Raw genomic sequence first — 12,688 nt, forward strand, 5'->3', positions numbered from 1 at the left:
TTTCATGAGAATTGATATATATTTTTTGTTTCCAAAATGTATTGCAATTTCTCTGTATCTTTTCAAGATGTTATCTTGTTTACAATTGTAAAATTGCATAATAAAATAAATATACTGTCCTGACAGTAATAGAATGTGAAGGCATACACAGATAACCAAGCTGCAGCTTTGCAAATGTCTTCAACAAATACGGCTCATAAATGAGCTACAGATTCAGCCATGGCTCTCACTTGAGTTTTGACAGAGTCTGTAATCTAAAGGCCTACCAGCACATAACGAGTGATATAATCTGCTAGCCAATTAGACAATATGCATTTGGTTACTGCTATGGCCATTCGGTTAGGACTGTATGAGACAAATAGCTGCAAGGCTTAACCAAAGCAAGATTCGTTTACGACTTAAGAAATGAAAGGATTTTTCATCTTCATGGGCATGTTGCTTCATGAAGAATGTGGATAACATGATGGTTTGATTTATATGAAAAGCTGATACCATCTTTGGCAGAAACTTTGGGTGGGTGCGGAGCACCACTATTGTGGAAGAACTGCATACATGGAGAATAATGCACCAGTGTCTGAAGCTCACAGACTCTTCTTCTCTACATGATCGCAACAAGGAATATTACACTTTCCAGGTAAGAAATTTCAGAAAAGATGACTCCAGTGGCTCAAAGGGTGGCTTTATAAACTGTGTTAGAACCACACTGAGGTCCAATGGAACAGGTAACTTGGTCATTGGAGATTTAATATGCCAAAAGCCCTTCATAAATGTTAACAATAAAGGATGAGTGGAGATTGGTTTACCCTCTATCTGAATATAGTAGTCTGCTATGGTACTGAGATGGACTCTCACTGATGTGGTACTGAGACCTGAGGAGGAAAGAAATAGCAAGTATTGGAACAGAGCTTGCAGCTTACATGTGAACAGGTCCAGGGAGCTTTATTAACACCAGATCAAAAATTGTTTCTATTTGAACCTGTAAGTCCAAATGGAAGGCTTCCTGGCAAGTACTAGCATGAACTCACCCTCTTTATGTAAAGAAAATGAAGCAATCAGCAAGCATTGATCATCTAGGCTGGCAGGTTGAGAGAGGGACAGTTCATATGGTATAGATGATCTCCTCCTTGCTTCAGCCCCTAGAGGGATTGAGGTGCTGATAAACATTTATACTAGGTATGTGAACTACACTTGTCTAGACCATGCTAGTGCAGTAAGCATCAGGCAGATTTGATGGAAAAGTGAACATGAGATCTACATTCCAGGTGGGCAGAAAAGCATCCTAAGCAAACCTAGAATCACTGGGAGGAATGAAACAGAATCTTTCTGATTTTCTGTTTTCCTCTGGCATGAAGAGTTTGATTGAGGAATGTTGACTGCATTGTTAGTGTTGAGGCTTGGTGTTTCTTCGGCACTAGTTTCACCAGCAGCTTCAAGGAACAGTGCTTGATAGTGCCTGAGAACTGTTTACTCGACCCCAACAAAGAGTCTACTGCAGCAAGGGGAGACTTACTTGAGACGCTCTGCTGAACTTGGCAATTGAGGAACTAGAAGAGGCTCCGCTCTGGGAGGAGGAATGACTGTACCACTTCAGAGACTTATGCAGCTTCTCCATCTTCCAAACTCGAGAGCGTATGGACATACATCCACCCTAATAGCAGTTAGACTGGTCATGATTTGGCCCTTGGCACTGATAACATACATCATGTCCATCAGTAAAGGATATTTTCCTACCACTTATGCAGTCCTTGAAGCCACTTTATGGTGGGCTTCTTTATGCCAGACATCTCTGTGGAAGAGTTATTAGTTTCTTTTTATTTCAGTAGCACTGAAAAGTGCTGTTTTGGGCTGCTAAGAAAGGGAGGCACCATAGTAATAAAAAAATGTAGAGAAAAAGTTAAGATGCTAAGAGATATCGCTTAAAGAAAATGAGAGATGTGTTACATATCTGTGCAATTGCTTAAATGAAAAAAAAGACTGAGGGGCTCAGGAGACAACTCTCGCACATGCTCAGTACAGCAAAAGATCTATGAGCTGAGAGAGTGATCCATTCAGCACCAGATTATGTCACCTACTTGTCATTGCTAATTTAGCCCTGCCTATTGATGGAGAATGTGAACTGGTTTCAGTCTTGACCCCAAACCTCCAACTTTGCCATAAAACACTGCATCAGTAAGACAAGGCTGGCTCACTCTCCACGTTTCATTTCTCCCACAGCTATTGATGTTCAGTTTAACGTATTATATACTTTATACTACTACATTTTTACATACAGGTGTCCAATTAACTTGCATGCATGCATTTTAATTTAAATGTTTTAAATAAAGCTTCTTTATCTATATATTTCACAATTGATTATATAGTTCACAGTAATGGTATTAATTTGTGGGATAAACAATCCCATCAACAATCCTACTTAATAGAGAAACCATCCAATAAACAATTACACCAAGATAGATTAATTATGTGAACATCTGCAAAGATTCACATATAAATAGATATAATTTTTTTGACAGCCCAAAATACTTTAAGAGCCTACCTCTTTGTGATCAAGCTGTAAAGATGATTTTATTAAATCTCGGAGAGCTGTCAGCTGCTTCTTTTCCTCATCTTGTGTCTGCTTTATCTGCAGAAAAGGAAACTGCACTTATTATTTTATCTTCATAAATTAGTTATATTTAAATGATTCAAATTCAACGTGCTAATTAAAATATAAAATAGATTTTCCTTTTGATCTTACCTTACACTTCTCTTTTTTTGGCAATTATAAATAAGGAGTAAGCATGCCAAATATTTTGTATCAGATCATTTTTAAAAACGTAAGGGCTATTGCTCCACACTTATTAGACAATCAGTAGGGCTAATGTTTTTCAGGAGTTATTTCACAAGGCTCGAAGTTTAACAGGTGCTCGAAGTTTAACAGGTGCTCTGAGTTACTGGCAAGCTCAGAGCCCTGCAAAATAACTTCCAAAAAAATCAGCAGTCTTAACAATAAATATCAATTTGCCTGAATTTTGTAGGCCTCATTTGAACTCTTTCTTTAATGTGTATCTCCCAAACAAAAGAAATTTGAGTGTTAGATTTTTCTGACCATCAATTTCACTGGATGATTGAGGTGTTCTGGCATGAAGAGTCAAGAACAGACCTTTTAATTTTTTTAAAGTTGTTTCAATATATTCTAACAAATATTAGTCCTGGGGGAATTCAGCGCTACTGCGGAGCACAGAATTTGAGCAGAATTCCCATTTTCTGCGCAGAAAATAGCAGAGGAGACATCGGCATGCCACGAACGAGCGCATCCTTTGTGTACCACGGGACGTGCTCAGTTCGCAGCGAAGATGGAAGGCCCCCGTGTGCCGTGAACAGAGTGTGCGTGTGTGTGTGTGAGAGAGAGAGAGAGAGAGAGAGAGAGAGAGAGGAGATGATGAGAGAGCGCATGGGAGGTTAAGAGAGTGGGGGGGGATGCTTGAGTGTGTGTTTCAGAGTGAGGGAGCCTATATGAGGAGATTGTGAAGGAGTGTGTGTGTGTGAGAGATTGGGAGGTTGTGTGTATGAAAAAGGGATCGTGTGTATGTGAGGGTGCTAGCTTTTGTGAAGGAATTGTGTATGTGTGAGACAGAGCCTGCGTGAACAGGTGCGTGAGAGAGTCATAGGTAGCCTGTGTGAGGATCTATGTGTGAGAGAGAAAGGGAGCTTGTGTGGGTGTGTATGCAAGAAAGAGGGTCCTGTATGAGGGGATGTGTGTGAGAGAGAGAGTAAGGGAGCCTGTATGAGGGTGTGTGTATGTGTATTAGAGAGAGGGAGCATGTGTGTGAGAGAGGGAGGGGACAGAGGGAGCCTGTGTAAGGGGCAGTACTGAGAAAGGGGTCAAACTCTGGGACTGGCAATAGAGTGGATGGGGTTGAGCCTAGAGGTGGAGGGGAGAGATACTAGCAGGTATAGGAGTTGGGGTCTGAGAGGGCAAAGTGGCCAGGGGAGTAGGGAGAGCGAGTGGAAGGACACTTACAGTGAATTTCTAGGGAAATTCTGCTCAAAATATTAAAAATTCTGCATCTTTAAATAACTTTTTTCTGTATTAATTTAAAATGTAATTACTTAAAGACCGTCATGAAAATTGTGTTATTTTGACCAATATAAATTTTGCAGAATTTTAAGTTTTTGTGCGCAGAATTCCCACAGGAGTACCTAAGGGGCAGGGCGATAACTACAGCTTCACATACTTAGTAGGACATGTTTCAAAGCTCTAGAATCTTTGAGATCAAAGTTCTGGGCTGGGCTCCATCCGATGATGTTACCTATGTGCGAGGACTGCCATCCTGCTTGTCCTCTGTGAAATCTACTGCATTTAACTTTCAAAAGGATGACTATGATAAAATGAGTAAAATGGTTAGGGAAAAATTGAAAGCAGCAGCTGCAAAAGCATGTTTGCTTACCGTGAACGGTGTTTCCATAGAAAGCAGGATGAATTAGCCATGCTGTCATGGGAACTGTCCATCAGGCCCGGGAGGCAGAGCTTCAAAGTGATGTCAGAGCTTTGCTCTGAGGCTGCGCGTGGGTTCACGAGCTGGAGGAACAAATTCTCCTCAGTCTGTGATAAAGCAAGCGTGCTCGTGAAAGAAGGAAAGACGATTGTTCAGGGAGGTGGGTGGGTCAGCATGGTTAATTCATCCTGCTATCTATGGAAACAGCGTTTATGGTAAGCAAACTTGCTTTTTCCCTTCAATAGCAGGGCTGAATTAGCCATGCTGTCATGAGATCCTAAGCTCCCCATCACGCTGAGGAAAAGGTTTATGAGTTCATGTGCAGGTAAGCGTGATCAAGTTTAAGTGACAGTCGACCCCGGTGTTTCTTTGATAACGAATGCAGAAGTGCTCTGCCCAATTTGGTGTCTTCCGCAGCGTGTTGGTCTAAGCAATAGTGAGAAGTGAAAGTATGAAGGGATGCCCATGTGGCTGCCTTACATATGTCCAATGGTGGAACATGTCTTAAATGGGCTAAAGAGGCGGGCACTGCACGTGTTTGATGAGCAGTGGGATGAGAAGACAGCTTGACATTTTGTTTGTTGTAACAGAATTGTATGCATTGAGTTATCCAGCTAGATATGGTGCGTTTAGCTACCGGTAGTCCAGGACATTTGGGTTGAAGGAAACAAATAGTTGAGAGGCCCTAGTGGGCGAGTGGGTAAGTTGTTTATAATAGGCTAATGCCCTTTTGCAGTCCAAGGTATGCAGAAGATTTTCTCCATTTTGATGTGGTTTAGGACAAAACGTCTGCAGTTCAATTGATTGGTTCAAGTGAAATTGGGAGACCACCTTCGGCAAAAACGATGGGTGAGTTTGTAGGAGTACTTTATGATGATGAATTGGGCCTATCATGAACCAGTGCCTGTAGTTCGCTCACCCGACGAGCAGATGTAACTGCTGTAAGGAATAAGCCCTTCCAGGTGAGAAATTTGATATGAGCCAAGTCCATAGGTTCAAATGGTGTTACCATCAGTTGTTCCAAAACGAGGTTCAGTTTCCATGGCACTGGTGGTTTTGAAATCGGGGGCCGGAGATGTGTCAGTCCTTGGATAAAATGAGATACCATTGGGTGAATCGAGATAGGTTGACTATTGTGTAGTCTGTGGAATGCTGCTATAGCACAGAGGTGAACACGGACCGAAGTTGTAACAAGACCTGCCACGTACAATGTGTGGAGATAATCCAATAAAACGTCCGGTGTACAGGTGAGCGGGTCAATATACTGACTCGCACCAGGCTGCCTAATGCTTCCATTTGAATTGATAGCTTCTTCTAGTGGAAGGCTTCCTGGATGCTAAAATGATATCTTGTAGTGTGATCGAATATCCTTGTTCCGTTAGAAGGATCCGCTCATCCTCCAAGCTGTTAGGTGCAGGGAGGAGTGTAGCGGATGGAGAAGGGTTCCCTCCCCTCTTGTGACAAAAGATCTTCCCGATTCCGCAACCAAATTAGTGTTTCTGAGGTCAAATGGAGGAGGTGTGTGTACCATGGTTGCCTCAGATAGGCCAGCACCATGAGAATTAGTTGTGCCACCTCCTGCATGCATTTTTGTAGCATTCTCATAATAAGTGGAATTGGAGGAAACGCATACAGCAGTGGTTCTGTCCTGGGAATGAGAAAAACGTCCTGGGCCTCCCAGTGTGGGCTGGGCCAAATGGAGCAGAAGCGAGTCGCTTTTCTTTTGATCTCAGTGGCGAAGAGATCTATCGACTGTCGTCCCCCACCTTTGGAAGACTGTCTCTGCTACCTTGTGATTGAGGGACCATTCGTGTGGATGGAATACACGACTTAGTTTGTCTGCTTGAGTGTTGGCTATGCCTGGGAGGTATGTTGCTTGCAACTGAATTGAATGGTGGTTGGCCCACTCCAGAATGGTGAGGGCCTCCTGGCAAAGGGTCCATGAACCGGACCCACCTTGTTTGTTGATATAAAACATGGCCACTTGATTGTCCATGTAGACCACGACCCAGTAACCTTGCAGATGAGAGACGAAAGTTTTCAACACGTAACATATCGTTCTTAGTTCTAGGAGATTGATTTGAAATCTCTGTTCCTGTCTGGACCAGAAACCTTGCGACTGGAGATGATTAAAATGAGCCTCTCCACCCCTTGAGGGAGGTGTCTGTGGTGAGCACTGCATTGTGTGGCAACAGATTGAAGGGGGCACCCTTGGTGAGTGTTGTTTTGCTTAACCACCAATCTATCTCCGTAATCATTGCTCCTATTAAGGACAATTTCCATGTTAACGGCTGAGTATGCTGATTCCATTGTCGTTTGAGATCCCACTGAATCCTTTGCATGTGTAGCCTTATATTGGAAACTGCGTGAATCAAGGCAGCCATATGACCCAAGACTGTTAAGACTTGAGGAGCTGACGGCGATTGTGTGATCTTGAGTTGCCCCAAGAGAAGGCGAATGGTGCGTCTTCTGTCATGCGGCAGAAAGCAAAATTGCTTACCTTGTAATAGGTGTTATCCCAGGACAGCAGGATGTAGTCCTCACATATGGGTGACGTCATTGATGGAGCCCTATCACGGAAAATTTTGTCAAAGTTTCTAGAAACTTTTGACTGGCATCCTGAGCCCACTGAGCATGCCATGATATTCTCAGCCACAGGGGTCTCCCTTCAGTCTCATATGTAGCAATAAGCTTTAGCAAAAATAAAATAATAAAACATATCAGACCCAACTCCGCGGGGTGGTAGGTGGGTTTCGTGAGGACTACATCCTGCTGTCCTGGGATAACACCTATTACAAGGTAAGCAATTTTGCTTTATCCCAGGACAAGCAGGATGCTAGTCCTCACATATGGGTGATTAGCAAGCTATAAGCTGAATCAGTTTGTAATGGACCAACAGTGAAGAATTGTTGGTAAAATTGAGGCAGCCCGAAATCACAGCAGGTTGGATGTAGAAGGAGGTGGGATTATACTGGAAACAAGTTCTTTAAGACAGATTGTCCGTAGGCTGAATCCTTCTTTGTCCAAACAGTAATGAGCTGCAAAGGTGTGAAGAGTACTCCATGTTGCAGCTTTACATATGTCGAGAACTGGCACTGAACGATAGTGTGCTACTGAGGTTGACATTGCTCTTACTGAATGTGCTTTTACTTGCCCTTGGAGAGGAAGGCCTGCTTTTTCATAACAGAACTCTATACAATCTGCTAGCCAGTTGGAGAGAGTGTGCTTGCCCAATGGATTACCCGGGTTGTTTGGTCAAAAGAAACAAAGAGTTGAGTGGATTTCCTGTGGACTGCAGTGCGGTCTAAGTAGTATGCTAGCACACGCTTACAGTCCAAAGTATGGAAAATTCTCTCACCTTGGTGAGAATGAGGTCAAAACTATGGATTGATTCAAATGGAATTCCGTAACTACTTTGGGAAGGAATTTTGTGTGTCTATGGAGTACTACCCGGTCATGTAGGAATTTTGTGTAGGGTGAGTATGTGACAAGTGCTTGTAACTCACTAACCCTTCTAGCAGATGTAATGTCTTCCTAATAGCCATTACAAAGAAATTTGAAATCGCAGGAATTCATGGGTTCGAAGGGAGAACGCATGAGCCTTGTTAACACCACATTAAGGTCCCATTCTGTGACTGGTGGCCGTATTGGTGGTTTAAGGTGAGTTAAACCTCTCATGAATCTACTGACAAGAGGTTGTATGGATATTGGTGCATCTCCCATTTTATTATGGTAAGCCGAGATTGCATTTAAGTGTACTCGCACAGATGAGGTCTGGAGACCAAAGTCTGAAAGATGACAAATAGTCTAGCAAAGAAGGTGTGGGGCAGGAGAAAGGGTCAATGTCCTTTTGTGTGCACCACAAAGTAAATCTTTTCCATTTTGAAGAATAGTTCTTCCGCATGGAAGGTTTACGTGACGCTATAAGCACTTGAGAGACATTAGTTGAAAGATTGAGTGGTTGAAAGATCAAGCTTTCAACATCCATGCTGTTAGAGATAGGGATTGAAGGTTGGGATGGCACAACCTGCCCTGATCTTGAGTTATGAGAGTAGGAGCTACACTCAGGCAAATTGGTTCTGAGATCGAGAGGTCGTGAAGTATGGGAAACCATATTTGTCAAGGCCAATGCAGGGCTATGAGTATCATGGACCCCTTGTCCTGTTGTAGCTTCACTAGAGTTTTGGTTATTAGCGGTATCGGAGGATACGCGTATAGAAGGCCTAAGTTCCAAGGGCGAGCAAAGGTGTCCTTGGCTGGCTGGTGTTTCTGTTTGTGCAGAGAGCAGAACCTGTCCACCTTGTGATTCAGGTGTGATGCAAAGAGGTCTATTGTTGGTTTTCCCCAACGTTGAAATATCCTGGCCACTACTAAGGGATCCAGGGACCATTCGTGAGGTTGGACTTGACGACTGAGGGGATCTGCAACTACGTTGTGGATGCCTGCTAGATAAGTGGCCCAGAGAAACATGGAATGTGTCAGGGCCCAGTCCCAAATTTGTGCTGCTTCTTGACAAAGGAGATAAGAGCCCATACCTCCCTGTTTGTTCAAGTACCACATGGCTACTGTATGGTCCGTTTGAATTAGAACAGTCTTGTGTGAGAGGCAGTCCTTGAACACATGCAGAGCATAACTTATAGCTCGAAGTTCCAGTAAACTGATTTGAAATGTTGCTTCGAGTTTTTCCAAGTACCCTGGGTTTGAAGATTGTCTATATGAGCTCCCCAACCTAGGGTGGATGCATCTGTAGTTAAATTTATCTGTGGGACTGGTTGTTGGAAATAGGCCCTTGCGCAAGTTGTCTGTTTGCCCACCAAAGGAGAATGAACGTAGCTGGTGGGTTACTTGAATTGGAGACTACAGTGGTTGAATGGCTTGTATCCATTGTGACCTTAATGTCCATTGGATTATTCTCATGGCTAATCTGGCCATAGGAGTGACATGAACTGTGGAGGCCATGTGACCTAGTTGTTTCTGCGAGTGTAGCGAGATTGCTAATAAGGAGTGTTTCTGCCCGATCCTCGGGTAGGAAAGCTCTTGAAAGGATGGTGTTCAATTCTGCTCCGATGAACTGAAGCAGGTGAGACAGGATGAGATGGGATTTTTGGTAATTGATGAGAAACCCCATCGAGTGCAGCAGAGTGATTGTTCGTCTAAGAGAAACAAGAGCTCCTTGTTGAGATTGACTTCTAATGAGCCAGTCGTCCAGGAATGGGAAAACATGTACACTTTCTTTGTGTAATTGAATTGCTACTACTGCCAGGCATTTCGTGAATACTCTGGGTGCTAAGGCAAGTCCGAATGGTAGTACCCTGTATTGGAAATGCTGTTGACCCACCAGGAAACGCAGATATTTGCGATGAGGAGGGAATATTGGAATGTGAGGGTAAGCGTCTTGTAGATCCAGAGAACAAACCCAATCTCCTGTCTGAAGAAGGGAAAGCATGGTGCCTAGAGAAACCATCCTGAACTTTTCTTTCCTTAGAAATTTGTTGAGATTTTTGCGGTCTAGGATGAGACGTAGGCCTCCTGTTTTCTTTGGAATGAGGAAATAACGGGAGTAGACTCCTCTGCCCTGCCGAGTCCGGGATACAGCTCTGGTTCTCAGAAGGGTGAATAATTCTGCTTGCAAGTGAGTAATGTGATTTTCGTTTAGCAAAAAAGGCCTTGGAGGAGAGCCTCTTGGAATCGATAGGAAATTGAGTTGGTAACCTCGTGATATTGTTGAGAGTACCCATTGGTCAGTTGTCAACTGGAACCAATGATTGTAGAAGGCGACTCGACCTCCTACTGGTAAATTTGGGATGGGATTGTGGAGATAGCTTTTGCTCTCTGGCGCCCGCCTCAAAAACCTGCAGCTGGTCCTGTCTGCGCTGGTGGTTAAGGCCTAGCAGTTCTAGGCTGTCTGGACTGAGATCTTTGCTGTGGATGAGAAGATCTACCCCTAGATGCTGGTGGGTAATATCTTCTTGGCCTGTAGTATGGTTTTCTGGCGTCCTTTCTTGGTGGCCGGCAGGACGCTGACGAGGAAGAGTCTTGCGGGACCGCCAATAATTAACGCAGTGTCTCTGTGTGTTCTTTAAGTTGGGCCACTGAGTCCTGTACCTTTGACCCAAACAGGTTGTCACCCACGCAGGGCAAGTCCACCAACTTATCCTGTACCTCAGGCCTGAGGTCAGAGGCTTTTAGCCAGGCCCAGTGGCGTGCACTGATCCCTGAAGCTGCAACTCTTGAAGAGATTGTGAAGCTGTCGTAAGCCGCACGGACTTCATGCTTTCCAGCTTCTAGTCCCTTATGGATTATTGTTTGAGCTGCATCTTGGTATTGCTGAGGTAGGGAATCAGTGACATCTTGCATTTGCTTCCATAGATTCCTCTGGTATTGCGTCATATAGAGAATCCAGGAATCGATGATCCCTCCCTGGTGGTGCAATGAGGGCGTACTCTTTTAGATTTTTTCTGGGCTGACTCAACTATTACGGATTGGTGTGGTAGTTGTGACTTTTGGTACCCAGGGACATGTTGTACAAGATATGTAGTGTCCACTCTCTTGCTGATTGGCGGAACAGAACATGGATGTTCCCAAAGTGTATGTTGTAATTCCAGGAAGACTTCGTGGATAGGAATGGCCAGAACTTCCTTGGGTGGATCCACAAATTTTAGGACTTCTAATGTCTGCTGCCTTGTATCTTCCTCAGACACTAAATAAAAAGGAATTGTGTCTGCCATATCTTTAATGAAGGTAGTGAAGGACAAGTCTTCCGGTGGAGACTTTTTCCTTCCTTCAGGAGGAGATGGCTCAGACATGAAGCTTTCAGATGAAGAATCTGTATTTTTCTCCTCCCATGAGTCGTATGGTGCCTGCTTGGAAGGAGAGGTAGGCGAAGACCTCGGTGGAAGTGATGGAACCACTGGTCTGAAGAGTCCTGAAGGTCCTGGTTGAGGTCCATCAAGTGGGCCTTATCCAGGAACGTCCCCTAGTCCTGCAGGCTTAGTAGGGAGAGGTTGTGGTGGGATGGCACCGAAGAGGGCGTCGAGTCTATCCATTAGCATTTGAAAGATTGAGATGTCCGGTTACCCTGGAGCCCCAGGCGTGGGTACTGGCATCGGGAATGTCATCGGGATCAGCACTGGTCCTGGCATCGGTGCTCGTCTTGTCCTCAGGGATGGCCCCGGCATAGACAATGGTGTCTGCTTCGGTGAGAGTATCAATACAAAAAATAAGGAATCCACGCAAAACAGGAAGTTAATGATATCAACTTAAAATGAACAAATCCTGAAACACATATAAAGTAGGTAAGCTCAGAGAGACCTCATAATTGAGTGCCCAAAGGCTAAGCTAATGTAAGCTTTTAATGGCACAAGCTTTTCTTTAGTGACAGAAGCTTATCTTATAATCATTGGTCTCAATGGGCTATTAGTAAAGGGCGCTACACAATATGTAGCTGTCCCGATGCACTTAAAGTCTATTTGTGTATTTCAAAATCAGGTAATGCCACCATTAAGAGCTATGCCTGAAAGTTTACTTAACTGGCAGCTTTGTGTCCATCGATAAGCCTTGAAATAATGATGGTAAGATGGTATAATCCGACGTTATTCTGACACAGCGTGTTTCGGAGGAAACTTCCTTCTTCAGGGGGTCGGGTACCACTATTGCCGGCTTTGTCGCTGTCCAAAGATACGTTACATTGTAGTATAGAAGTTGTTATTTATATCGCTGCGCCAAAGGCGTCTCGATATGGCTTTTCAACGATGCTGGAGCGTAGTCAATCGCCTGGCCGTGAGACATCTATCGGTGAGGGTATCGGCATCAATGTCGATGGTCGATGTTCCTGGAGCGCTTCTTGCACTGCCTGGTGGATGACCCCACTCAGTTCCTCCGTAATAGCTGATGCAGGCAGAGCAGCTATACGTGGTGGCGGTGGGGGCGTCATCGGCTCTACCACAGGGCCCTGTGGAGGCTCAATGTCTGGCACTTCGAGAGGTAGAGAACGCCTTGGTGTCGAAGGCCTCGGTGTCTCTTGCAGTCGAGGTTGCTTGGCTGCCGACTTTTCCGGAGATAGTAGGGATTCCGGAATCGAAGAATGTCGATGCCGATGCAGATGTTTAGAACGTTGCTCCATGGCTTTTTCAAGGCCCGATGTTGACTTTGTCGATGCTGCGGATGGGGTCGATGATGACCGGTCCCCCGAACCCTCCAGATAATGCTTT

General features: G+C 44.3%; 1 protein-coding gene across 10 annotated transcripts in view; it reads right to left on the bottom strand.

Moving 5' to 3' along the window:
- ASAP1 (ArfGAP with SH3 domain, ankyrin repeat and PH domain 1) overlaps positions 1-12,688 on the bottom strand; it is a 975,348-nt gene that overhangs the window by 576,166 nt on the left and 386,494 nt on the right. For all 10 annotated transcript variants that reach the window (XM_029592039.1, XM_029592032.1, XM_029592035.1 and 7 more), the window contains one exon: positions 2,537-2,623. In XM_029592039.1, the coding sequence (XP_029447899.1) occupies positions 2,537-2,623 (87 nt within the window). The remainder of the gene's footprint in view (positions 1-2,536; positions 2,624-12,688) is intronic.

This window comes from Rhinatrema bivittatum, chromosome 2, assembly GCF_901001135.1.
Source record: "Rhinatrema bivittatum chromosome 2, aRhiBiv1.1, whole genome shotgun sequence".
NCBI lineage: Eukaryota > Metazoa > Chordata > Amphibia > Gymnophiona > Rhinatrematidae > Rhinatrema > Rhinatrema bivittatum.